We start from the raw sequence: 27,172 nt of genomic DNA, 5'->3' as shown, positions 1-27,172 counted from the left end.
CACACATAGCCATGTGGGCAGCTGTATTTTTTTGTGCTTACCAGCATACACAACCCCTTCCGTGCTTGCTGCCCATGTCCCACTAGATGGTGTTCATGCTACAAGAAAAAAAAGAGGATGCAGAAGCGTGCCCGAGCGGTCACAATTTCTGTTTGTCATCCTTCAGCTTTTTTATCTTTATGTGTTTTAAATGTATTAACAGCTTAGACACTGCAAGGTTTGCTATTTTGCATCTCATTTTTAAAGCTACTGGGGGTGTATTCTTCCTAATATGCCGTGGAAAATTCTGAATGAGTGTCATGCAGTAGTATTTCCATATAAACCAATTTGTCTAATTTAACTACTGATGTTGAAGCCTAAGTTGACCAAATTTAGTAAATAGCCACAGAACAGGCTCTTGACTTAGGTGCCAAATCACCCTCCTGAGATTCCCTGAAGTAACAAGGGACTGTAATGAAACATCACCACTAAAACGTGTGTAGACATAAAGCAAAAACCCTTCCTTAGATCTGAAGTAAAACCTCTGGATCCGTGTTCGGTTATCGCAGGTGCAGGCAGATGTGCTGCTGCTGGATTGCAACACCGCTGGTGGTGAAGACTTCAGGGGGATGGAGGCGGGACTGTGCCTCGGGTGCCTGCTCCCCCAGGGAAGCCGTACCGCCATGGCTCCGGGCAGGCCGCGGGCTGTGCCCCATGCTGACGGCCCGGGCACTGCCTGGGGAGCGCGGGGCAGAGGCCGCCCTGTCAGCAGGCCGCCCGCCTTCACTCTGTGACTCCTTGTTAAGATGGCGATACCACTTCAGAAACCTACGAATCGAATTTTATCCTCACATCATGATTATTTGAAAATCTGAGGGGAAAACCGTCTAGCTGCAGCGGCCGGAGGGGGTGCGGTTACTGGATGTGGGCCAGCTCCCGCCTCGGGCCCTCAGGCGAGGCGGTGCTCGGCGCTGCACGCCGCCCGCCGGCGGCGCCGCACGCATGCGCACCGGCGGACCTTCCTCCGGCCGGACACTCGGCGCCAAGGGCGTCCCGCTCGGGGCGCGCATGCGCACAGCGGGCCGTGCCCCGCTCCGTTCGTGGGCGCCTGCGCATCGCGCCCAGGAGCCAGCCCCGCCCGGCGCGGCGCCTGCGCAGTGCGGGGCGCCCGGCTTCCGCCTCCCCCGGCGCTGCCCTTCCCGCTTCCGGGAGTCCTCGGCTCCGCGGAGCGCCCGGCGACGGGCACGGTGGCGGCGGCGACGGTCCAGCGGCGGGGGCTCGGCCCCGGCTCGCCCCACCGCGCCGCCGGCACGGCGCCAGCCGCAGCTCTGAGGGCAGCGGGGCCGCCGCCGCTGAGGTAAATCCACCCCCATTCCCTCCCCGGACCACCTTCCCCTCACGGAGCCGGTTCCCCTCAGGGTGCCCGCCGCCGCCGCGGGCCTTCCCTGCGCTCCCCCTGGCTCTCGCGGGGGTCCGGCCCCGCGGGGAAGGAGCGCGGTGGCCCGGTGAAGCCCCGGCGAAGGACGAGCGGGGAAGGTTAGCGGGGATCAGCCTCCTCTCCGGGGGCAGGTCGGGCTGAGGGCTGGGCGCCTCGTCAGCCTCCGTCCCTGCCGGTGTTCGGTGTCAGTTGTTAATGGGGTGTTTCTAGGTCTTGACTGTGCTCCTGCCTCTATTCGAGTTATTTAAAAAAAAATAAAACCCATCTGTCAGCAGCCATGGAAACAAGTGCATGGAGGTGTCCCTGTGCCCCAGCGCGGCTGTGTGGTAGAGTCTCATCTGCCGCCGTGGGAAGCTGAAAGGGGAGGGAGCGGCAATCATTTGACACGCCACGCTCTTCAGTAATGTCCTGGCACTTGCTCTAGGGAGTTTTGCTGTTTTCCTTATTTCCAGGAGGGAAGAACAGCACTTAGAGGAAGTGGGAATGCAAATAGTTCACACTCTGAGAAATGAGAGGGTAGGTTCGTGCAGTACAGCACATAAGTGGTCGGTGCCATCAAAAAAGGGTTGGGAAATCATTGGCTATTTTCTGTACTACGTATACAGTTGTATAATGGTATCAGGATGCTGAATTAGAGTGATGTAACTGTTCGCTTTGCTGAAGACATAATTAGGTTGAAGTCACTGTGACTGTTCACATTAATAGACTTAAATTGGATCTTTTGAAGTGGATGCTCTCTGACTTTGAAAATCTACAGATAAAGTAGAGCCGTACTAATTCATTAGTAGATGAAACTGTTGTAAAATTTTAGTGGTTTTAGATTAGAGTTAAATAGTTGAAAGCTCTTTGTGGCTAAAATAAACTGTTAATACTTTTCATCTCTCTAAAACTTCCTTGGTTTTGCTCCAAAGCAGTATGTTTTGTATTGTATGTATCTGATGGATTTCTTTTTTATGCCTTTTATGAAGACAGAACTTTTAAGGGAAGTAAATTGATAGAATTCTATAGCAGTTGAAAGGCTGAAGATGAAGAATATAGAGGAAATATGAGGCTTTATATGTGTCTGATATGCGAACCATTGAAACAAAGGTTTTAACACTCCTGTAATTGATATTGAAAATTGCTGGTGGAAACAGTTCAGCTTTGATCTATGATATTACTTTTTGGAGCCTGGAAGGAAGAATCACATGTGGATATGGGTATAATAACTGACAGAAAAATGAGCTTACCAACCTGGTATCACAGTGCAATCAGTAAATGTGATACGCAAGCTATCTTCAGTTGAGTGTGAGGATATAGCATATATTGATGAATCTAAAAATTAGGATTGAAAAATTATACGCTAAAAGTAGAATGTGATTCATCCAATTGCTGTTGGCAAAGGAGTAAAACTTTTCAGTTTCCACATAACAATACTGATATTGGTTTAAGCATCTAGCTTTCTGGAGTCTAATCTGAATTTGAGTTTGTGGCCCTGTTCCAAAAGAGGTAAGATACAAAGCCCAGCCATAGATTGTGTTCGTGTCCCCTCAAGTAAAGGCTGCTCTTTAATCCAGAAGTGTTCTGTCCTTGCTGTTGTAGCTTGGTGAGCTCTTTGTGTATCGCACAGTGTGTATCTTTGCTGGGCACCAAAGTCTTGTGAAATATGTTTTCTTTGACTTCCACATCTGTGGGGGAAAAAATCTGTTATTGAGAAGATACCTTGCTGAACATCTCGGATGTTATTTTTGTGCTTATGGAAAAGTGACTTGGTATCGCAAATTTGTCGGGTTTATTGCTGATAGCAAAGCTCTTTAATACTTTCGGTAAATATGTGTTCTGAAGACATGCATAGTTTTTTTTCTTTTATTTTGCATAACTTGTTTTACCCTGAATTCTCATTGCTCGGTTTTGAGGATGTTTATACAGATGCTACCAGCATAAAGACATAAGTAATTAGATGACCAGCTTCCCAGTAAGATCCATACTTATGCTTAAGTACTTCTTCTATATACCCTTTTTCTGAGATTATTTAGAAGCAGCATATCCCCTTTTCACAGCTGAAAAGAAACAATTCCAGTGTCGTAGTATGGCCTGGCACTTGCTGTTTAGTAAGAGACTGGCATAAGGAGAATCATTACAGTAGCGTAAAACTTGACTGTGTTAAATATGTACCTCCTGAAGATTTTCTCTTGAATTTGTTGCCAGGTGTTTGTATGTAAAAAGCATCACATTGGTTACGTGTTTCCAGTGTAAAGTGTCACTGTGTGCCTGCAGGAGAGCTGATACGGGTCAGTACAAAGAAGGGCTACAAGGCATAAACAGGAAATTCATGAAATAAATATGGTACAAAATATATTAAGTTAGAGCAAAAGCAACAAGGATTTAGAGAGATGATGAGCTGTGTCACTGAGCGTCTGGGATAGATTTGGGGATAAGTTAATAATAACACTTTGAGGTTGTATCATGGGATGCCATCACAACCTATTTCAGCCGTTCTTTTCCAGAGTTGTGTGCACTGTGTTACGTATGACCCAGACTGTTTAAACTGAGCATATCTCTTTGTAATTACAGGTAGCAAAAGTTGAGTCTGTCAGGGCTAGATTGGGATTGTAGTTGATGGACTGGTTCTTCTGAATGCTTGCGACTCTAGCAGTTCTTACACGTGTTATGGTTGCTGAGAAAGCTCAGCCTTGAAGCCCTCTTACCTGGCAGAGTTTCCTTGTACAGAGCTAGGCTGTTGCTGGGGCTGAGCTAAAGCGTTTTCAGTACAGTTACTGGTTGATGTAGTTATTGGAGTAGTTTTATTTGTTTGCTCTGAGGTTGTTTGCTAAACCAGTCACTGAGAAGAAGTTGAAACAAGCCACAGTTTACTTATTAAATGGCTTTGCAATTTGGATTGCATGTATCTGTAATAAAAAGTAGGTTACTCACCTAAATTAGGCGTGATTATGTCTAAACATTATCTGATGGATATTTATCTGTCAGCAATGAATGGTCCAAATTGCCCATAGAATTTGATGCAGTAGTAGGTTTGCCCGCTTGGTTTACTTAAAATTTTTGCAGTTATTGAAGTTAATGTTTACACTGTAACCTTTTAATGAGACTACAGTTCTGTGATTTTGATTTGCCATCGATGCTGTGCTTTTTAGGTAGGATTTGAATCCACCATATGTAAGTGCTGCGGGATTATTATTCTAGTGTGTGATATCTGTTAGTGTCCCTACAACTATTGACTTACCAGTATGCAATCAGAAATTGTGAAATAAAGCATTCTCTTTACTGTGTTTTAACTGAAATGTGAGGAATCTTAGGAACTGTCCATTGTACAGCTTAAAGGAAAAAGTGACCAAAAAAGATTTAGGCTTTGACAGCTGATGGATTTTTAGTCTGTATATAAATTCTTATCTGTATATCTGTTTTTTTTTAAAAAAAAAAGAAGAAAGAAAAATTAGATTTTTTTTTCCCTACAACAATGTTCTTCCTTTCTTCCTCAAAAAACAGCAGGGAAAAGGACTGTGCTTAACCCTGAAGTGCCCTTATTTTTTATTTAATTGACAGCACAGGGGCCTCATGATGCAATAGTTGTGTTGTATTGTTCATCTTCCTTATGCTCTTGGTAACCTTATTCCAGTAAACGTAGAGAAGGAAGATTTGCTGTTGCAGTGGCTCTTCTTTAGCCCCATCAGAAAACTAAAAACATCTGAGCCACACTCATTTTATAAGATCATCTTTCCGGTGATCATGAGTTTGTAATGTAACTTCTTCAGAAGTTTTTTTTTATTCCAATAACATACCTGCATTTTGGGCCTACATTTCATTAACAGTGAGGTGCAAGTCAGATTAGACATTCTCAATCTGAGAATTTCAAATAATACCTAAGAGTAGGACGGCATCGGATTAGGTTTAACATAATCACCTGTGCAAAGAGATGACATTTTGCATGAAACATTGAATAATTTACTTTTATCTTCCTATGCTAGATAAAGATTTTTAAATGGTCAAATTAAAAACTGTTGCTTGGCATATTAGAGATCAAAGTGTCATGCTTTGTCCTGGAGGTTTGTGCTTTAAGTATACAACAAAGACTCAATATAAATTTGGTTAGGACAGGCATTGAAGCAAATAAATTAATAGTCTAGAGAGAAGCTGTGAGCATCTCAGTGGGGATGCTTAGCTCTTCATGAAGTCTAAGTGCTTTCAAACATTGATCCTCTTCCCCTTGAAGGGGACCAAGGTGGGGGATAATGGTGTAGGCAGCTTGAGAGGAGAACAACGTACAGGAGCAGGGGACATGGGAGGGGAGGAAGAAATCACATGAGAATGACTAAATCTATTATTCTCGCAAAAACTGAACTATGGTGGCACTTCCATGTAAACCAATAACTGATGAGGCTACAATAAACATTGAAATTTTGCGCAGAATTGCATTTAGGATTAGGGAACTGTCTGAACAAATCATGTCCCTGTCTTGTCAATGAATTCTCTGTTAACAATTTCAAATGATTACTCTGACTTTAATATTTCACCTGCAGAGGCTTAGCGTGTCGTCTTCTATTGCTAGTCATCTTCGACTCAGAGAATGGGTGGGTGACATTGCAAATTAATGTGATACACTCAGCCTGCCTTCTTCTTGTGTGTTTCTACTTAGCTTCCACAAAATGCCATGTCAATGACAGCTTAATGATTGTGGATTTCACAATATTGTGAAAACTTGTTTAACAAAAGTATGAAAGCTTATTTATAAAGCAAAACAGAAAGCAATCAGTAGCTTCATGCAGTTATGTGTGCATAATAAGCATTTGCTTTACCTTTTAGGCTTGTAATAGAATATATGAGTTTGAATAAGACAAGAGGCTTCTCATTTTCAGGGGAAGTCTGCATTGGTATAATTCCCCTTGAATCGGGAAAATTTGAAAATGTGTACTGAAGAACTCCATCAGTACTGTTGTATTTGGAATATTTTTTTGTAACAAGCTAGTGTCAGAAGCTTTCCTTTAGAAGTAAATGGCTTCATATTTTCTATAGCTGTTAAATGTCAGAATCCGTACATTGCTCTCAAAATATATTAATTTAAATTAACGTTCCAAATAAAAGAGTGAAGCTTCCATGTCACAAAGCTTATTTTAAATACTAGAAAATAAAACAACTGAAGAAATAAACCGAGGTACTTCTTTAGCCAACTTTAATCAGACACAAATTTGAAATTCCTTCTCCAAGCTAATAATTTTATTCTGTACTATATAAAAGCAAGAAAATCTTCCTTGATCACGTATTGGGGATTTAATTGCCAGGCAGATGTTCTAGTTTGCAGCAGTAGGACTGGGTGAGAGAACGGCAACGGCAGTCAATGTTGTTGCGCAAAACAGGGCTCCCGACTTAATTTGCCAGAAACCAGTGCAGCAGCGCTTTCTGTGCATCACGCATGTGGTCACGAACTTTTCCACTCAGAAATTCAGGCCCACACCTCTTCTGCTCTCTTCCCCAAATGGAAATCTAACTCAAGGTTTTGTGCTGCAGTCCTGCTCCAAATGCCATGTGGTGATTTCCACAAGTTAACTACTAAAATTGTCAAGCTTTGAAGCACCTGGTTTTCTAAAGAAAGTAAGTTCCTCTTCCTCATTATGAAAAAGGAAATCTTCTACACTTTTAAAACTACTGGTGCTCTCTTACTTTGCACAGTCTGTGTTGGATTTGAGTATTATGTCCTTGTGAAAAGGAAGGAATGTGATTCAAGATGGTGGAACAATTGTATTTTAAAATTAAGCATGGTTAGAATGGCTTATGCTAGCATTTCAGTCCTTCCTTATACTGATTTGTATATTTTAAGTCGTGTGGTAATTATTTGCCTATATGGTGGTATTCTAGCAAGGAGAACTTTCCAAGTGCATATTCCCTTTAGATAGTTGTGGGTCACTTTCTTTTAGATTCTGCAGATACCTCAGATTCTGCAGTGGGTAGCTTCTTTATTTTAAATTGGCCATAGCTTGGTCTAATAATTAGAGTTAAAACAATCTTTTTCCTATCTTACCTTACAATTATAAAAACAGTGGTAGGTGTGCATGCTTGTTATTAATAACCTGCTACCAAAAACCTTGCTGTAAGCTCTGAAGACAATCAAGTAAGAGTATTATTTTTTGCATACTCTCTCTCTTAGTCATACAGGAGTGGCAAACAAAAAAAAGAGGTAGGTCTTTGGATACATTAGTCTGTAATGCTAAAATCTGGATATCCAACTCATCTTAAAAAACAACGAACAAGACAAATATAATGTTACTTGAAACGCTGTTTAGTTTTTTAGTTTGATAGCTTAATCTAAAAGTTTTTTTCTCTTGATCAGAAGCTCGTTTGCTGTAAGTACATGTAGTGTATTTCAAAGTGGTATATATGTGTGTATATATATACACACATGTATATGTATATTATTTGTGCTTAACACTATTTTCCTGATGAAAGAAGAGTGCTTTACTAATCAGTTTGTTGATGATGTCTTTTCAGATTACATCAGATATGACTATGTGAATAGCCTAGGATAGCCCAAAGGAAGGACATGATGTCAGAATAACGTACAAAACATTTGTGAGGTATGTGAGGTTTTTTCTGTTGTGCTAAAAAATTTCTTGGTTGTCTTTAATACAGTTAAACATTTATGCCATTTCATTTGTATGCTAAAGGAGTTGCTTGCAGAATTGATCTAAAATTCACATTTGTCGTGACATACACAAATACGGATTTTTTTTTTTTCCCCTCGGAATCTTGCTGTCTGTTCTGATTTAAGGTAACTTGTTGATTTGAGCAGCTGAAAACTTGCCTTGATTGAAAAATAATTGTGTATTTCTTCTTCTGAGGTATTGCACCTTAGCTGGAAGGAATTCCAAATTTGTGTTCTATAGGAAGTTTCAGAATTGGGAGGTTGGTTTTGGCTCGTTGATTTCTCTCAAACGCTTCAAAACATCTATGCAGCAGGAGGTCTTGAAGGATTGGGCTTTCTAAACAGTCCTTTGATGAAAGAAAAAAAAAAAAAAGACATTTTGTTTGAAAAAAATGTTCCAAATTACTATGTATTGACTTTTTTAAACAAAAAGATAAGATTGGGAGGGAAAATGGAAAAAGCTTGTACTTTTGCCATTGTAAATTTGGTTGAATTTATCCTAAATTTGAGTTAACAGAAACAGAATTTGCCAGTGAAAAAATATTTTGACAAAATACTAACATGTGAATGCACTGTATTTGACACTTTCTGCAGTACTGCCACTTATGTCTTTAGAAGAAGTTTGGCTTTTTAGAGCATTTGTTGGGTGTTTTGTGTGTGTGATAACTTTGGCTGTCAGCTCTTCATACAATTCAAGGCTTAGTTGAAATAGTTCATTGTACTTACTTTTTTGTGGGTCCTGTTTTTTTGAGAGAAAAAATTAGACAATAACATTTCTTAAAAGTTTTATATGCCCATTTTTGATGAAATAATAGTTGATTTGCCTAGCTATCTTCATGTTCCAGCTGCTAATTTTGTAGGCTTCATGAAACTTGACTTTTCTTTTACAAGTCTTGACCACAAGGGGTGGTTGATGTCCCAAAGTGCTATTGAAATTAATTGGCATAGATCGTAATTTTAACCGTAAACATTTAGAAAGATTAGAATAACTTAAAGTGGCTAAAAAGAGCACCTTATATAGGTTAAGTTAAGCTTGAATTGCTTTTAAGGAAAGTGAAGTTTATTCTTTTCTAAGGTATTTTTCTAGTATGTGACTACTTTCATCCATGGCTTAGTAGCCGCATTCTGGTAAGAGAGGGGACTTCTGTGTTAAAAAAAAAATCAAAAAAACCCCAACATGTGAATAGAAAACACAGAGACTAGAAATAGTAATATTGCATTGTTAGCGACTAAATCCAAGCACCAGAGCTGTGTTTCAGTTTGTTCTGTTTCACAACAAGAGAATGTAGCCCACACTTAACTGTGTCCTATGAGTATCGCAGCTAGCTATTTTAACTGTTGCTCTGGGATCTCTACACTGCAATCTGCATATACTTGTTTTCATTTCTAGTCTCTTGGATTATTCCTGCCTAGTTCTAGCATTAAGGCTTAGGAATCAGAAAGGTTTACTGGGTAGAATATGTTTATCTGATTCCTGGTAGATAGGACTGAGAGTTTTTTAAAGGGTTTAGAAATCCATAACTTCATCTGAAAACGATCTGTGTGAGTCTCTTACCTGTAATGGTCACTTTGACCATTTTAGACTAATAAAGTGATCCTATATTCAAGGTCTCGGGATGTAAATGGAAGTGCCATAATTCCTAGCAGTCATATATATAGGCTACCATTAATAAGGGGGAAAACCGGAGATATCTGTGTGACTGTCATCAGTCAATATAATGCTTTCAAGTTTATCTCAGAAATGGCCTTTAATAGGATGAATCAATATGATTTTTGGAACCCAGTATGCTTTTAAAATAGCAGGCTATTCTTGATACATAATGTTTAAGCTTTAATTTGTCTCCTATTTGTTGATAGCACTTCAGTTCTGCTATTCCATATCTTTGCTTGCTAGAGAGATCTGGAAATTCTGTTTTTATGAAAACTATTAAGGTTTCAAGTCTTGTTTTTGTTCCATGTTGGAACAACAACAAAGGCCTAAAAGAGTTTTCATTAAATTAAATTAATTAGTGTGTTCTTTGAAAATCTGGTTCATTTAATCCGTTGCCATGCTAATTTAACCACTACCATTTGTTTCCCTTAAGTTTGATCTGATCCGAGACCATTTTGTAAGTTATCCAATATATCTTTGTAACAGGTTCGGGTTTTTTTCAACACCATAGCGCTTTTGTCAACAAATTTAGCTGCTTTCTAACTTGCTCTGTTTTTTGTTGTGAACAATGTACTAAAGCAGCTTTATTTCCATTCTGTTTTTTCCTTCTACTCTTCTCCGGGTTGCTGGATCAGTATGAAAAGTCAGCAGTCTGGTGCCATAATTTGCTGTTTTCTGAGAGACATGAGCTGTAATTTAATGAAGACTTTGCCATTTCAGTTTGAGATAAAAGAAAGAGGTTGCACTTTTAACAAAAGGGGAAGAATGGGCACATTCTTTTATGGGCACAGCAAGATGGAAATGAAACCATTCTAAAATCCCTTTGTCAAGCATTGAAGTTGCATGATAAAAAAAAAAGTTATGGGATTATAAAACTCAGTAAACGGCTTACAAAATTGTTGATGAAACTTTGTAAATTAGTATCTTTTGATTACGGGAATATTTCATCTTTATGTAGTCATAGAACAGTTCGGGTTTTGATCAAAAAAAATCTCAGTAATCTATTTTGAACTTGGATATGTTTTATCTTACAGAAATAAAAAATGAGAGCCACCTGTATTTCCCGTTTCGTCACACTTAATAAAGATATCTTTGCTTCCTGCAGGGCAAGGCCAGAAAACCATGCAGTCATCAGGGCACAGATTCCGTGATGTTGAGCACCACCCGCTTCTTGCTGAAAATGACAGCTACGATTCCTCTTCCTCAGAGGCCGACATGGCAGAGAGGGTTTGGTTCATCCGAGACGGCTGTGGTATGGTCTGTGCTATAATGACATGGCTTCTGGTTGTCTATGCAGACTTCGTAGTGACTTTTGTCATGTTGCTGCCTTCCAAAGACTTTTGGTACTCTGTGATCAACGGTGTTCTCTTTAACTGCTTGGCAGTACTAGCTTTGTCATCGCATCTGAGAACTATGCTAACTGATCCAGTAAGTATGCGATCGTTCCTTGACGTTGGATTGTTCTCTCCTGTAGCTCATCATCTGCAGAGAAATTTGGAGAAGTGGTATCAGTCTCCTCCTGCTAGGAAAAGTAGTATTAGATGCAGAACCCTCAAGTTGAAGGGATGATATCTGTGCTTTTCCTGTTGTTCTGTTAATGAATCCATAAATAATTTTTGACTTGAGGAGGAGGCAGTATAAAATTAATTTGTAAGGGAGAGGTAGGGTCATGAGAAATACAATTTATTTGTTAAATATTAACCCAGGTTCTGAAGAAGCTGTCCTAATTTTTCTTACTTTTTTTCGTCAGATAGATTTTCAAAACTTCATAAGATGTTGTAGCTTCATCCTGTTGTATCATTTGAAATGTATCTTCCATTTATGCCACATGAAAGAACTTTTAGAGGTAGACATGCTGAAAAACCTCCATCACATATTGACATAAAGTAAGAACTACTGTCCTACATGATTCATGCATTTTTGTGTTTAGGCATTTGGAGTCAGTGGGATGGGAGATTTATGTTGAACCCACATTGGAACAGTGTAGGTATAAGAGGTCTTGAAAGTACTAATTTTTTAGGACTTTTACTCTTCAATTAAAGAGTTCAAGAGACAAAATTGTTTATTTTGTATTAAAATCTCTTACTCTTCTTGGGGAATAAATCTGGGGAGAAAGGGGTGAGGGGAAAAACATTTCTCCAGATTTTTGAGACACTAACAGTGTATATAGAAGTTATGGGAGTGTTCAGAAAAACAGCAGGGTGTTGTAGTTACTGGTTTTCTAGGTCTTTGATTTACTCCTGAGCCCACACCCAGTGATGAAATGTTATGACTTCTACAGACTGTGACAGCTAAGAAAGTTAATGGTTTAAGGATAGATTGCTTAAAAATATTTCCTGGTAAAACTGTGTGTCTTTCTAGACCTATGTTGTTCTTTATGGATAAAACATGATAGAAATCGAGATGAATCACTACCTTTTTTTCTCCACTCCTTTCTTGCTGACTCCCAGAATGGAAGACACAACTGTGTGAAAGAAACTAAGATTGAAGGAAAAAAGGAATAAACTGCCTCAAAACATGTGTGAATTAAATTTACTCATAACTATAAAAATAGATTTTTCATTGAAAGGAATTGGTGACCGTCTGGGACTATGAAAGATGTTTTTGAAATAGAGCATATTTTTATCAGCAAAATGCTAAAAGCATGGCCTGAAGTTTTTGTCCTTAGTGACAGGTGAATAGGTGAATGTGAGATGTGTTTTATAAGCATAAATTTACCTGGAACAAGACAAATTTGTGCTTTAGGAGTTCTCTCTGAGATAGTTCACCACATTTACACCGAAGTATTAACTTCAATGAGAACATTCATATTGCAAAAGATGCTTCAGCAATACAACATGAGTGTTTAAGAAACTCTCAGTTCGTATCCCTGCAAAGGCCAGCTGGCTCAGGTTTGAAGCACCACTTAGCCAAAGAGTTCATCTGGGGCAGAACCTGGGCTGTACTCTCGGGCAATACAAACACAAGATTGTTATTCCAGGCAATAGGCAACAAAAACTTGCTGCCTAAGTAGAGAGGTGTTTTGCAATTGAATCTGAAGTGCCTGCTGCTTTGTTAATTCTGTCCCCAAAACTTCCTTCAGGTAGGTCTGTGTAAAGTAATGATGTTGCCAGTGGGCTTTTTTTGAATGAGAAATAATTATAGAATGTTGCAGATGATTTAAGCCAACCTGGAGAAGACTATCCCTGTGTGAAGTAAGTGCTGGCCTGGAGGAGTTGGTACAGAAAGGCCATTGCACTTTCATTTCACATCCCGGTTTATTTCACAATCCCTTCCTGTCACAGATAAGCCTTTAGCTCTATAAATAAGCAAGGTGACAGTGGTACTTTCCATTATTTTCTTCTTAGTAATCCAAAGTTAGATTCCGATCTCACGAGGCTTTAGATTAATATTGTTACTGGAAGAAGCAATCCTGCCTACTATTCCTGTCCATTCATCATCTTCCCATTGTGTTGGAACAGATCAGACAACTAATCACTAAAAAATAATGCCTTTTCCTAATGGGTTATTTTTCTCCTGGATCAGTTCCTTCAACTGTTTACCATGTAGCTACACAAACTTTCACAGTAGCAGAAGGCAGCAGAGGATACTAGATGTAGAATAAAGAAGCCAGTGGTGGTTCATGGTGACAGTGTCCAAGCTAAAAACTTAAGTATAAAGGAAAAAAGAATGACCGTTGGTTCTCAAAAACTTGTGTACATGAGGCAGGTGGCTAAATCTTGGATTCAGAGGGTTGAAATAACATCCTTCAAGTAGTTGTTGCTGATCTAATTTTAGTGGATGGCTTGGCCTAATAATCGAACATCGCAACAATTAACATACGCTGCTGTAAGAAAGCACGTCTCTTTTAGTAGTGCTCATTCAGAGTAACTTCTCAGCAAATATTGTACCTGTAGTGCTTGTAACTGCATGTAAAGATGTGTCTTCCTCGTCATTTTGTGTGTGCTGGTGACAGCAGATTCTATCAGAATTATCCTAATACTTGGCCATAGATGAGTCTTGCTGAAATGAAACTGAACTTGAGGTCAAGTGGAGGTAATTTATTCATTTGGAAATGATTTGGACTTATGCAGACTAGCTTTGAGTAAATCCTGAGATTACTGCTATGAAGTCTATAAAAGGTATTTTTAAACGCTCTCATACCGTTTAAGAAGCTTTCTCTCCTTTAATTAAAATGATTTCAGGGGGCTGTACCCAAAGGAAATGCCACTAAAGAATACATGGATAATTTGCAACTGAAACCAGGAGAAGTGATCTACAAATGTCCAAAGTGCTGTAGTATCAAACCTGAACGTGCACACCATTGCAGGTAGGCCATGTTTTCTTTAAAGCAGTTATGCATATTGAGTCTTGGAATAATGTTCCTGTTATTTATGTGTTGATTTTTTTCCCCACAAATTTCTTTTGGTATCCAGTAAACTTTCAAATGCATACATTGCAGAGTATTTTATAAATATAATATACTATGGCCAAAAATGAATGTGGATGAGGGGAAAGAAGCAAGAGACTCGGGAGTCTTTAAGAATATTTATGCTGTGCGGTCTTAAATACTTTTTGATCTGTGAATATTTTTTCCTGTGTGTCATTCTAATTATTGTGCCGTACTGTTGATAATGCAGGGCAAAGGGAAGAATCTCAAGGAAATTTCTGATAGAAGCTGATTTAAGAAATGACTCCTGCAATCTTAAATTAAGAAAATATACAGTTTAGTTTTAAACTACCACTTTAGTTTGTGTCTTCATAGTGCGTCATTTGAAGTTATATGTGAATTGGCAGATTATTTTCCCAAAGTTGTATGCATAATTGGTTAAATGCACTTTTGCTTATTGAGGATTCATTTTAATAAGGACAGAAGTGATGATAATTTGAACTTAACATGCTATGAAAGAGATAGTAAATGTATCCATTTTCAATTCTCAATCTTTTGAATTTTCAGGCACTGTGGATATGCATTTGTAATGTTTATTATGTGAGAGTTGAAAATAGATATGCCTGCATAATTGAGACTTACATAAATATGTAAATGTTCCTGGTGGCTCTCTCTAGCTGTGAGGAGTTATGTGTATTGAATTGTGTGGCATATTACATTTAAGTCTCCAAGTTAGTGCCCGTCAAAAGGGCAGAGTGAAGTCTTGTCAGGACTCTCAAATTATTCTGTACGTTTCTGGTTTCTAAATTAAATGTCTCAGTGTATGTCACTTATCTGTGTGAAAGTTATGGCTGAGAAGCTATTTCCATTAGAAATACTCTGCCTTGGCACTGAAATCTTGGTCTTCTCTCAGATGTGAGTGGGTTTTTGTATCTGGAGTGTGAAGGGAAAAGTTTCATGTATAAATAGTCAAGTATGGAATTATCTTCAGTTAGTTTATCTGTGTTGTAGGTTAGCTTTTGCATGGATGCAGATACCAGGCCTGCCTTCATGTGCAGTCAGTTTGGTTCTGGCTGGCTGTATTAGCTCTGGTGGAGTGTTACATGGACACAACTGTACCGATTGCTTGGTGGGCCTGGGGGTGGAAGCAGCGCAGCTGCTTTCTTGTGGCAGAATATAAGCTGTTAATCTCTGGGGATCCAAAACAGCTTTGTGCAGTCTGTTCAGATATCCTGGCATTGTGTTCATGGGGTGTGCTAAAGGGACACCTGAGAGCCTCTGCTGAGTGTAGGTTGGATCTTGCTAATTTTCTCATCTCAGATTTAGGCTGGCTCCTACAGAGACTTTGCAGGTATCTTTGTAAAGTGTTTCCCACATCTTCGGTCCTGATAGGATTTACTAATTTGGAAGTAGCCCTAAATAAAGGCATCTTATGTTGAACTCTACATATGAGGAAAGAAACTGGAGTATTGGAGAGCCCAGAGCCACTGCAGCTCTGTGCCCTGCAGAGGCCCCTGGGTACATCTGGGCCATCATCCTCAGCAGGCACTGTATTATCTTTGATGTTGCAGTAGCCTGTCATCCCAGATAAGGTGGTGTTGATTGAAAAATTATTGTTTCTTCGTGGAAGAAGAATAAAAATAAACTAAGTAGGGACTCTGAATGCATTGTTTATAGCAAGAATTTGAGTGGCATTTATTGTTAAAGCAGGGCAAGAATGGATAGTGTCTACAATGAAGGAAATCTGCAATGCTTTCAAAGGGTTTGTTTTTACTAACCACTGGTTCAGGGACCTTTGCATGTCTTGTGAATTGTTTTACTTTTCGATGCCTTGGTAAAATACACTGTGAGATGTTCCACATAAGAGCAAAGGATGCATTTTAATGCTTGCACAGTGTATAGCTGGCTTCACAGAACATCTGAAAGAGAAAGCCAGAGCCTGAAAGTGTATGTGCTGTCCTTTTGTAAGCCTGCTGTCATGTTTTTCTCAGCAATTGGATATCTGGTTTAATTGCCTTCATTTCTGTTACTCATACGATACAAGCTACTAGTAGTTGCTGTTAACTTTTCTTAAGTAAAACAAAAGATTTTTCTGCAATTTTTTGAATGTTGAATACATACTGCGTAGAGCAGCTACCAGAATCTGATTCTTTGCCATAGATTTAGCACTGCAGAAGTGTACCGAACAGAAAAAAGGTTTGTTTGATTATACTGCCAACATTTTATTGGCTTAGAAACCCATTCCAAGGACATTAAAAGGATGGTCTAGTCCCAAGTAGTCGAAGTGGCAATTTGCTGATAGAAGAGACTTGAAAATGGAAATTGAGTTGGTTCCTGTTGGGAAATAGTTACGCTCAAAGCCACAGTGCATGTTTTGAGTAGTAAATTATTAACAGAAGAGGCTCTTATAATGTAGTTATGAAAATTGTTGTGCAACACTGCAGCAGAAGTTCTTTTGAGGAAGAAAAATAGTTTCATAATACACATTAGTGATGGGAAAAAGAACAAGGAACCTTTATTTACAGCTAAATATCTAGCCTACATTAAACTGATATTTTACTAAGCAGTTAACATTTTCAGCATAAGGAAGAGGCTTATCCGGACTGAATGCTATTTCATTTTCACTGAAGGAGCACAGCTGTCATTATTTCTGGCCTATTCTGAGTGCCTGTGTTTGTGTGTGGGAAACTTATTCCGAATCAAATCACTGAGATGTTTGCATCAGTCTTCCTGTGAATTTCTGTTATCCAGACCAATTTCTCTTAAGCCATTAGCTGTGCCTTTCTGAATGTTATCTTTGGCGTTCAAAACCGTAATTGTACCTGCAGTTGCCCGAGTGCATTCAGCAGCAGTGCCAAGCTGGAGAAGACCTTCCTTTGTCCACAGCTCCTTGTTCTCACTACCATACTGCTCCTTCCTCTGTGTAGGCGTGAGTGTTCATGCACAGTGGAATGACCCAGGTTGCAGCTAATGGAGTGACTTCCCCAACTCTTGCCACATGAACATCTGTGCTTGGACAAGAGGAGGAATAGAATACAAGTGATGGGGGTAGCAAGAAGGCAGGACCGCTGTTTTCAGCATTGCTGCAAGTTTTTTGGCTGGAAGTGTTGGTTGAATCTTGGTGTGAGATTAGAAATGAAGGCAGGGTTCCAGACATCTGATGTCTTGGAGAGCTCTGCGTGGGCTTGTGAGAAATACTGAATGAGAAAAGTGTGTCCTGCCCACCTCACATCCTCCAGTGTTTGGCTTGATTGAGCCTGGATATGATTTTACTCAGTACTTCACATTAATATTCTTTTTAGAGTGACAGTATATATTCTGTTACATTAGGAGGCTTGCATGGTTGTGGTGACTGGAGTTAGCTCACCTTCCCACAGAGCTCGGGAAATTAATGAGAGGCTGAACTTACAGGCGGCAGGCTGTGAAATGAAAATCTCATGGAGAGCCTTCTGAATGCCTTCTCTTGAATGATGCCTGTTTCTTCTGCACTACAGAATGGCTGCAGTGTTTAGTTGTGATATTGGGATTTTTGTGTGTAACTGGCAGTATTTAAAAAGTAATTTGCATCACAGGATGAATCGTCCTTAATGTCCATAAAACAAGAGGCAATGGGAACGTAGGGGCTGGGTTACAATAGCTCAGGGCAAAGGGAGCTTCAGAGGAGCAGTGAGAGATTTGGGATTCTCTCATACAACCTGCTCAGGAGTATGTTCTGCCTCTTGCTGAATTACCTTCTAATCATGCATATGCGATGACTTAAATATTATTTTTTGACTCCCCCTGCTCCCCCCAGTCCTTTCTTCACTCTAGTGATGATCATCTAGCTTTACTTTGTGGCTTGTCACTGCAGCGCTCATAGATATCATACATAAAAAAGCATGCGTTAAAAACAAAGGGTTTTGAATAATAGTGCCTGCATTTTTTACGCTTATTTGGCTTTGTAACTGCTGAAATGAAAATGCTTGGTATTTTGGATGTTCTGCAGGCAAATCTGTAACATTTTGAGTGTGTGGCTATCTTAAGCACAAAGCTAGGAAAATGAAATATCAGCATTACTTAAGCTATTGATTTACAGAACTTCAACACATGTTGCAGCTGTTCTGTTTCTCTTGTATAATTGTTCATGTTTGGCTGCAGATGGACCTGAATGTAAGAGAAATGAGCCCTCTGGTGCTGTATGGCCTAGCACATGTAAAATGGACTTACTGAAATATTTGACTTTTCTTTCTGGAAATAACCTTGACTCAAAACTGGGCAGAAACTAAGCAATAAGTTGCAGAACTAGCAAAGAACAGTAGTGTTTAAGTATTCATTAATGAGTAGGCAAAGAATGTGTGCTGCTTATAGTTTTAATATTTTTGTTTTATGTTGAAAAAGTGAGGTGTGACATTGTAAGCTGTTCTTTAGTTGAGATTTTGATAGCATATGTTTAGACTTGTATGGCCAGTTGAAACCTCAAGAGTGACAATTTCTGTCTTGAAGATGTGATTTTCTTTTTTTTTGTCTGATTCTCAAACTAAATTTACAACTTGAAAGTCTGTAAACTTGAAAGAATTACTTTGTCTAAAAAAGCTTCTCCAGAAGGGAAGGGTTTTTTAAATACTGAATCTGGAAAGAACTGAAGTTTACTCATTCAGTGCCACAAGTGTCCAAAACAAGTTACTGTATTCACTTGATTGTGTGTGTGATTCTCATATTAATACCGTTTTTCTTAGTGAAGAAGATCTTATCTACACAGTCAGTTTTGTAACAACCAAAAGCTGAGATGTAAGTGAGCAAATAGTTTCTTTAAAGAAATACAAATAAAATCACTGCTGCAGTTTGTCAGGAAAGATTTCAGCACATCGTCTTATGACCACTGGATACCCTTGTTTCTACATTAAAATGCAAAGTATTGTTTCTCAACAGAAGTCTCTCTTCCTTTCCTTTAGTATTTGCAAACGATGTATTCGAAAGATGGATCACCACTGCCCGTGGGTGAATAATTGTGTGGGGGAGAAAAATCAGAGATTTTTTGTTCTGTTTACGGTAAGTGAAAATCAACAGCAGCTTGATCTCAGTATGAATCTACCTTGATTATAACAATTTTGGTTGTGCTTATTAGTGACTAATGGCTTAAAGGCACAAATGTGTTGTGTTGTTGGGTTTTTTTTTTTTCCTTCTATGCAAGATATTCTCCAAGCAGGAAGATATTTCTACTCATACTCATTTTTAATGTGTTTTGTAAAGTGCTGTTATTTTAAACTATCTTAATTTTGCTGTGTTTTATATAGTAACAATTAGTGAAATGGTACTGTGAGTTAGGGAGCTAATCCTTAAACTTTCATTGTTGCCCACATTTTTAGATTCAAGCTTAATTAGAATTTGTTTTTACATCATTGTATTGAATTAAAAATTGAAATAGGAAAGTATATTCACCATGCAGTGGTGAAGGCTGGCTGAAAGGAATGTCTGGTTTACTACCTGGCAGCAGTAAAAAGTAAGCACTCTCTCTTATTTCCAGATGTATATAGCCCTAATTTCAGCTCATGCGCTCATACTGTGTGGGTTTCAGTTTTTCTCCTGTGTCCGAGGGCAGTGGACTGGTAAGCAAATACTTAACTTTCACTGTCGTAATCTAGCAGATATTAAGGGGAAGCCATAGCATTCCACTTACTTCAGTCCCGTGTATGAAATCTTACAGGACTTTGATCTTTTTAAAGTGAGGTCCTGAAAATGTTTCATACCTGTTTACCCATCTCTCTCTCTCTCTCTCTCTTTTTTTTTTCCCCTCCTTTAGTCCTTTCCCCACAGCTGTGGCTGTCAAGGGCATTCTAATTTCCTTTCCACATAGTAAAAAATTCCCACCTCTGTAATAAGAAGGAAACAGATAGCTGGTCCTCAAACCGCCTCAGCACTATATTACCTGAAGCTGCCAGCTGGGCTTTGTGTGTCACACCACAGTTCTGTGAACGACAGCTGAAAATTTCTCCTTCATTCTGTTACTGGAGCCAACTGTGGGGCTCCTGTAGAAAAGAAATTTCCTAAACTGTCCCAGTTGTTTGTTTAGGGCTCTGACTTGCATGTCTTAATGTTCCAGTATGCCAGAGCTCATTCTGATCTTGTGCTTTTGACAGAAGATGGTTGATCATATGTTCTTCCTGGTACCTGAAGCAACAGGGGAATCCACGTGACTGTTTTTTGCTGAATATTCTATTAAATGGATGGAATCTTAGTCCTTTTTTTTACTTGAAACATTCTGCTTCCTGTATACTATCCCATTTCTTCTTTGTTTAACTATAATTGAGTTAATCAGTTGATCAGAGGATCTCCAGAGACGTGACTGTAAGTGTAAGTCAGAACCTGGTTGCTTTGTTGGTGAATTAAAAAAAAAAAAAAAAGCAATCGCAGCAAAATGGAACATCTGGATTAACTAGCAAGTCAGAGCTGACAGTGGTGATGGTTTTTACAGCCTTTGTCAGGCATGAAACTTCAAGCTGCTCTCATCTTTATATATGTGCAGTTCCAAGTACTTAAATCATCTCATGTGCAAACATTTATTTGATGTTCTTGAAATATTGAGGCAGGATTGCAATAATGCAGTACCATGTGCTTTATAGGAAGCCAAAAGTCTTACTTTGTTAAAATTCTTAATTTCCTTGGGCAGCAAATAAAGCTGCTTGCAGTGCTAGAAATTAGAAGTTTGTCATAATTGTGAAATGTTGTTTCATATGTAAGATATTTAGCTTGTATTGCTGTTTGTTGAAGAGGGGATGTCTCAGTATGAACATGCTCTATAAATTTTTTTTGTTTGGTTTGGTTTTTTTTATAACTACATATGTTGTTTTCACAGAATGCAGTGACTTTTCCCCACCTGTAACTGTGATCCTGATGATCTTCTTGTGCCTTGAGGGTTTTCTGTTTCTCACTTTCACTGCAGTCATGTTTGGCACCCAAATCCACTCAATATGCAATGATGAAACGGTAAAGACTTCTACTTCTGTATGCTGTAACGATTATTCTAGGAAGATGTGATTAGATGTTGTTTTATTTGCATGAAGGGAGGCTCTTATTTTGGAGAAGACCCCAAATCTGAAATAGCTCATCATTTTTATTTTCTACAGTTGTAAGAATTGAAATACTTTCTTGGGGTTTGCTTTCTAACAGAAGTTCTTGCATTATTTGCTTTTCTGACATAAATTTTATAATTAGGTTTTCAGTTACAAAGACTGCTCAGCTTCTGGCTTCAGTTTGTACTTGCACTTCTCAAGTGTCACAAACTCCTGATACCTGTCATGAGAAATGTCTGCTTTTCTCAGGTTTACACGCACACTAGCTATCACACTCTCCTCTACTTTGATACACTTTATTAGAGTATAACCATAGTTTGGACGTTTGGCCCCCTTGCCCTTAGACCTTCAGTGTTAAGCCTTGAGAGGATGTTTTGTGATGGATAATTGACTGGAAACATAAGGAATTTGAATCTTGTGGCTGTTCAGAATTTTCTCATGTGAGGCTGTTTGAAAGTGTACTTCTGTACTGAAGAGTAACTGTGAAAAACAATTGGTAAATATCCAGCCTTCATTAGTGTGAAGTACAAAAAATTATCATCAGAATAATGCATTTGGGAGAGTAAGCCTAGCTTCAGTAATTGCAGTACCAGAGCCTTCTTGGAAGCCTTATTGTCTGGTTTCATTAACTGAGTAAACAACTTCTAGTGTAGGTATATTGCCTGCAGATCCTCTTCCTTAACATCAGCTTTTCTGGTCATTTTGTCTTTTAGTTTGAGGGAGGAAGAGGTAGACCAACCTTCTTGTACACATTTTATGTTCTAAGTCTGGTGCCCTGTACCCACAGGGCTAAATCGGCCATTCTTATTTCTTCCTTACTAAATAAATAACAGTAAGAAACGAATCAGCTCGCTAGCTATAAATCAAAAGAATGCAAAATAGTCATATGTTCTGATAATTGCTATTAGACACTACTAAACTTCAGACTTAACAGTGCGTCACTGCATGTCTGTTTATATACAGGAGATTGAAAGACTGAAGAGTGAAAAGCCAACATGGGAGCGAAGACTACGTTGGGAAGGAATGAAATCTGTTTTTGGGGGTCAGCCTTCACTCCTGTGGATCAATCCTTTTGCAGGATTTCGAATCAGGCGACTTCTACTGAGAGCAAAGAAAGGAGGACCTGAGTTTTCTGTTTGAATCTAACTATGCTGGAACTTGCAAGAATACTATATAATATTTATTTGGGGCCAGAGAAGGCTGTCTACATATAATCTGTGACCAGGTGAAACTGATATCAGACATTTGCTTGTAGCAAGCAGAGTTTTATACGTTTATCGTCACAGACATCTCATTAACTTTCAGAGACGCGAACTGGATCTGTAATGGTCTTAACAGCAAGATAACAAAGGAAAAGCACGTGGTCACACTAAAGAAGCCAAATGTTGTCATGCTACTGTAATTTATTTTCTGAAATTAATTATCCATTTTTGTTAAACCCTTTTTATTTGATAAATGTTTGGGGAATTACCTGTGTGTTTTTATAAAAAGTATATACTTAGGTGCAGTTGTCAATCATAAGGAGGAGCATTACGGTGAAAGTTGATCTCAAATGAGACCTAGCCTTCTAAATTCAGATTTCAGGGAATAGTGGTTTGTTTAGTTTTAATTTATATTTCTGCTTGTCCTAATAAACAGAGCTGTACTCTTGTGTCCCACTTCAGGCACACATCCTCATATGCAAGCGATTCAAAGGACTGGTGCACACAACAGCATAACACATCAGAGGCACTGTTACACCCCTGCCAAATGTCTTCCCAGGCTCACAAAAGCATGTCTTCTGTTTGGCAGTATTAATCTCATATGGCATTTGGGTAAGTTCTAAATCTTCAGTAAACAACGCTTTTAACTAACGGCTGTGGGCCAATTTCTGCCCTCAGATATACATCTCCAATCCTTAATGCATTGATTCTAGAGGAACATAAGGGTAGGTGTTTGAGGATTGTATCTAGTCTTCTGCGTAAGTGGGAGCAGTGACTGTATCCTCCTCTGTGAGATTAAAATGAATGTACTGCAGATCGGAGTTAATTGACTGAAAACAGTTGTCTTTGTAAGGTCTTGCTCTGCCCCTTTTTTATTGTACAGACTTTTCATAGAAGGAAGGCTGTTAACTTAATGATCCCTTGAACAAAGACATCAGAGGAACGAGGGAGGTTGCCTTTTTCTCAAGTACAACAGATCTTAAATGTAGAAAGATCTGCGGTAGAAGGAATTATTTTGAATTTAACCATTTTCCAACCAAAACTACTTTCAAGAAATGAGGGCAATATAGATCTAGAACTGCTTTTTGTGGGCCTGTCAAATAACAGTAGTGCTAAGAAATGTTTATAAATCTGCAAGTAATGAAATACAAGCTGCAAGTAATGAAATTCAGCTAAAAGTGGATTCTTTAAAAATTATATTTAGACTATTTTTTGTATTGTTAATCTGTTCTATAAATTACCGACAATATAAAGGATAAAGCAGGAGCCTTGATGCATAGCTTGATATCGTGCCTAGAAAGTAAATAGCTCCCTGTTCTGGGACTTGCCTTAAAATTGTCCTGTTCTTGCTTTTGCTTTGCCAGTAGCACTAATGATCTGTCCCACCTCAAGCAGTTAAATGTGCTGAAGAATTTTGCATTATAAAGTTTACGTACTACGGAAGCTATACTTTCTTTTTTCAGTGACCTCCACTTTTTTGTAACTGTTTGTGGCATCTTGATTCCAGCTTCATTAGGTTTTATACCATTCGGTGGGTGAAATTACTAAGGGATCCATTTATTGTCTATGGCCCTGCGAACAAAACTGTGCAATACTATGTAATATGTTCACTTTGCCTGGGGAGATGGTGTGTAACGCTGGACAATTTCTAGGTGGACACATCCATTGAAATTGCAGTCAAATGGACAAAACTACGTCTCATGTAACCGAGGGGAAAGTTGGAAGTTCCACAAGAATTTTTGCATATTCAGTTGCACGTCTTAAAGACTGGGAAAAAATGTGTCTGGCTTTGTCATGAGGCTCTTAATGTGTATATTGTTTAATAAAATATCCCGATGAAAATCAGAAAATATCACTTCAAGCGGTTGAACCCTGTGACTTAGCAAGTGTGTGCGTGTGTGAAATCAGGTTTACTTGGCTTTTCAAACCCTTGTTACGTTGTAATTTTTTTAATGTAAAAAAAATAAAGTAATGAATTGAAGTCTTAGTTGATTAACTTCTGCTCTATATGTCACTTTTTTTGCACATATACGTGCATATTCACATATATTTAGATTACAACAACTTCAGGGTAATGGTCTTGCATCCTTTGGCTTGTAATTTATATGTACATGTATATCAAGTAACAGATGATGTTGCCCCAAATTAAAGATGCTACTCTGCTTATTAAGGGTTTTAAGCTATGCTAACTGCTCAGCTGTTCGTAGGCATTTCCTTTTCTGCGTCCTCTGGTGTAACTGCTTATTTTATTAGTACCTGTTTGTCTAAGGTGAGTGGGAAAATGTGGTGAATATTTCCTATTTGAAAACTCTTAACAGAGTATCTCAGGCTTCGCACTTTCAAGGTATTTGTGTAAAAATACAGGTTTGAACTCCCTAGTTTCTCTGTGCAGATGTTGACTTTTTCCACTAGTTCTGCAGCTTCAGATACAAAGACAGCCAATTATGCAGCCTAGAAAGCATCAGTTCAGGTAGTTGTCAACAGAACAACTGACCCGGCGAGGGTGAGGGCGAGGAGGAAACAAGGTTTACGAAGGCAGTAGAGGATGAAGAGACTGGAAGCAGTTTATTTCCCATTTGCAAGAATTCTAAAAAATACTTCGGTACCTTTCCTGGGTATAATATCACACTTTTGTACACTGCTGTTTCTATGGAGAAAATAGCTCCAAATACATTCATGTAAACTTTGTGCCACTGCTTCTTGTATTTTTTAAGCAGGTTAATGATTTGATTATACTTGTATGACACAATGGTTAGGCTCTGCTGTATTTACATATGTTTTAGGGAAGAGCTTGTTTACTGTCCAAATGGAACAGATGTCTCTGCAGCTGGTTCCTGCTAATTTATCTCCTTTTTCTTGTTTAATTACTAGTAGCAATGTCAGGTTATTTCATTAACCCTTTCTGAAGTCTTAGATGGCAGCGGTGACAAGTGAGAGTTCATTTATGGACTTCTTTGTGCCTATCCTGTGCAGAAGTGGTGCGTTTCTATGATTGTTCTCACTTTTTTCTATTGGCACTGTGTTAATATGTGAATGTATTCAATGCTTTTGGAGAAAGAAAGTGGCATAAGAGGTTTTGAAATACAGAAATCAGACTGTAAAACGATTCTTGAATCTGTTAATAACACTAAAATGAAATGCAGCAGCATTACAGTTCTGTATATTTTTTAAGTGTTATTCCTCTGACAGAATAACAGTTCAATTCATGCAATGTACTTTGTGGTTGAACATGGATTGGTGCTTCTTGATCGATGAGATTGTTAAATTTTTTTGCTTGTGTCACTTACTCATTCTTTTTTTTGTGTTCTGAATTTCTTCATGGAGAAATACTTTCATTCAGTTTTTGCAGTATTTCCTGACTGTATTGCAGTAGCATATATGCTACTGTGATGCACATTAGTCTTGTCATACCCAAATAGAGCTCTCGAAAATAGCCAGCATGCATCAAAGCAATCACAGTCTTAGCTTCTTAATAACATAAGTGTAACTTTGCATCTCTGAAATATTTCTGCAGTTTCTCTTAATACTGTAGTGCAGGATAAAGTTAAAATGAGACCTAGATTCAGTGTTAATAAAGCCAAATGTTATAACTGGCAAGGAAATTGATAACTTGCAGAGAAATAGGTAAGACTTTTTATTACCTGAGATTCTGACAAAGCAGCTGGCATCTTGCCAGACAACTAAAATAGTTTTAAATGATGGCTTTGAATTTCTTTTGTTAACAAAATCATGATTCCGATAAAGCAGAAATCTAATAATATAGTCACTTCCAAGGCGTGTTTGCATAAGAATATTGGTTTAATTTAGAGTTGGGTTTGACATAGGGAAGCCAGAAGGAAACCTTTGCTATGAAGGCCCCTTGTAAGACAGTAAATTTTTCTTGCTGTAAACCTTCACACTGGAGGCTGAGTCTGATACCTGATTGTTCCTGGACAATTTTATTTTCTTCTATCAGATATCTTAGATTGTTAATTACGTCAGTCTCAAGTGAAAGCTGGGGTTTGCAGCCATAGATGATTCTTTCTTATGAAAAATAAGAAAAATAAATCCCTAAAGTGAAAATCCCTAAGGTTATTTGCATTGGAAAAATCAATAGGAAAACTTGAAAACTTGGTTTTGAATTAAAGAAAAAAGGCAAACTGTCCGAATGAAATATGAGAATATGGAATTTATTTCCCCCATAGATTTATTTTCTTACCATTAACGAGTATAAATGTACATTTAATTTCTAGAAAAGTAATGTAATATATATGACGGAGGAACTGGAAGCAATTCAGGTAAGTATAGTTGCATCTGTCACGCAGCAGGAATGCTTGCAGAGGAACCTGGTTTCCAGATAGAGCTGTTTCAAAGCACAGTTATCAGCATGTAATGTCAGATCAAATTCATCATAGGCGGTAGAAAAATAAAACATTGTGGTCCTAGGTGAAATTCAACCCAGTCTTCCATGGTTCTCAGATCTCTCTCACGCTGTAGAACGGCAACTCCAAAATCCCTCCCCAGCAAATGAAAGGTAAGCTTGAGTACAGAGTATTCCCATTTTGGTGAAGGTTCGATGCTCTTCCCAACTTCTCTTTCAGTCGATGAGATTGCATGTCCACAGTGTTCTCCATCCGAGGATCTCAAAGCGCTTCGCAAGCGTTAGTGAAATAAGCCTCACAAAGCCACAGCTGGGCACTGTTGTCTCATTTTTGCCTTGAACAGGGGTGGTTGAGAGATCTGTGCGATGTGGCAGAACTAAGAATTCTCCATCGTGTCCTACTGTTCCGTACAGCCGCCTGTAACCCCTCAAGAGCTGTCTGATGGAAGTCGTGGGACTTCTATGCAGATGAGCATAAGTTTTGTAGAAGTCC

The 27,172-nt window shown here is 38.8% G+C and overlaps 1 protein-coding gene across 5 annotated transcripts; it reads left to right on the top strand.

The window, feature by feature from the left end:
* The first annotated feature begins 1,135 nt into the window (after positions 1-1,135).
* ZDHHC7 (zDHHC palmitoyltransferase 7) lies at positions 1,136-24,300 on the top strand. 5 transcript variants are annotated; one of them, XR_012675425.1, is made up of 9 exons: positions 1,200-1,336; positions 7,895-7,980; positions 10,805-11,127; positions 13,884-14,008; positions 19,000-19,096; positions 19,572-19,653; positions 20,901-21,031; positions 22,081-22,342; positions 22,782-24,300. XR_012675425.1 is itself a non-coding variant. In XM_075161520.1 (8 exons), exons 3-8 carry the CDS (start codon positions 10,822-10,824, stop codon positions 22,255-22,257), a joined length of 918 nt encoding a protein of 305 aa, XP_075017621.1. In that variant the 5' UTR covers positions 1,136-1,336; positions 7,895-7,980; positions 10,805-10,821; the 3' UTR covers positions 22,258-24,300. The 5 variants fall into 5 exon arrangements, 3 of the variants coding, with proteins under 3 accessions (XP_075017621.1, XP_075017623.1, XP_075017622.1); XR_012675426.1 differs by having other exon boundaries at positions 22,081-22,931; positions 23,972-24,300; XM_075161520.1 differs by having other exon boundaries at positions 1,136-1,336; positions 22,081-24,300.
* Positions 24,301-27,172: the final 2,872 nt, after the last annotated feature.

The sequence above is a fragment of the Calonectris borealis genome, chromosome 12 (assembly GCF_964195595.1).
Source record: "Calonectris borealis chromosome 12, bCalBor7.hap1.2, whole genome shotgun sequence".
NCBI lineage: Eukaryota > Metazoa > Chordata > Aves > Procellariiformes > Procellariidae > Calonectris > Calonectris borealis.
Note: the sequence above shows the minus strand (reverse complement) of the source record. Positions and strands in the feature narration are given on the sequence as shown.

Bases quoted from the DNA above. Each gene is read 5' to 3' on its own strand.
- ZDHHC7 (XM_075161520.1), top strand. From the start codon at position 10,822: ATGCAGTCATCAGGGCACAGATTCCGTGATGTTGAGCACCACCCGCTT. The intron at 11,128-13,883 runs GTAAGTATGCGA...AAATGATTTCAG, and splicing joins GAACTATGCTAACTGATCCA to GGGGCTGTACCCAAAGGAAA. The intron at 21,032-22,080 runs GTAAAGACTTCT...GTTTATATACAG, and splicing joins CAATATGCAATGATGAAACG to GAGATTGAAAGACTGAAGAG.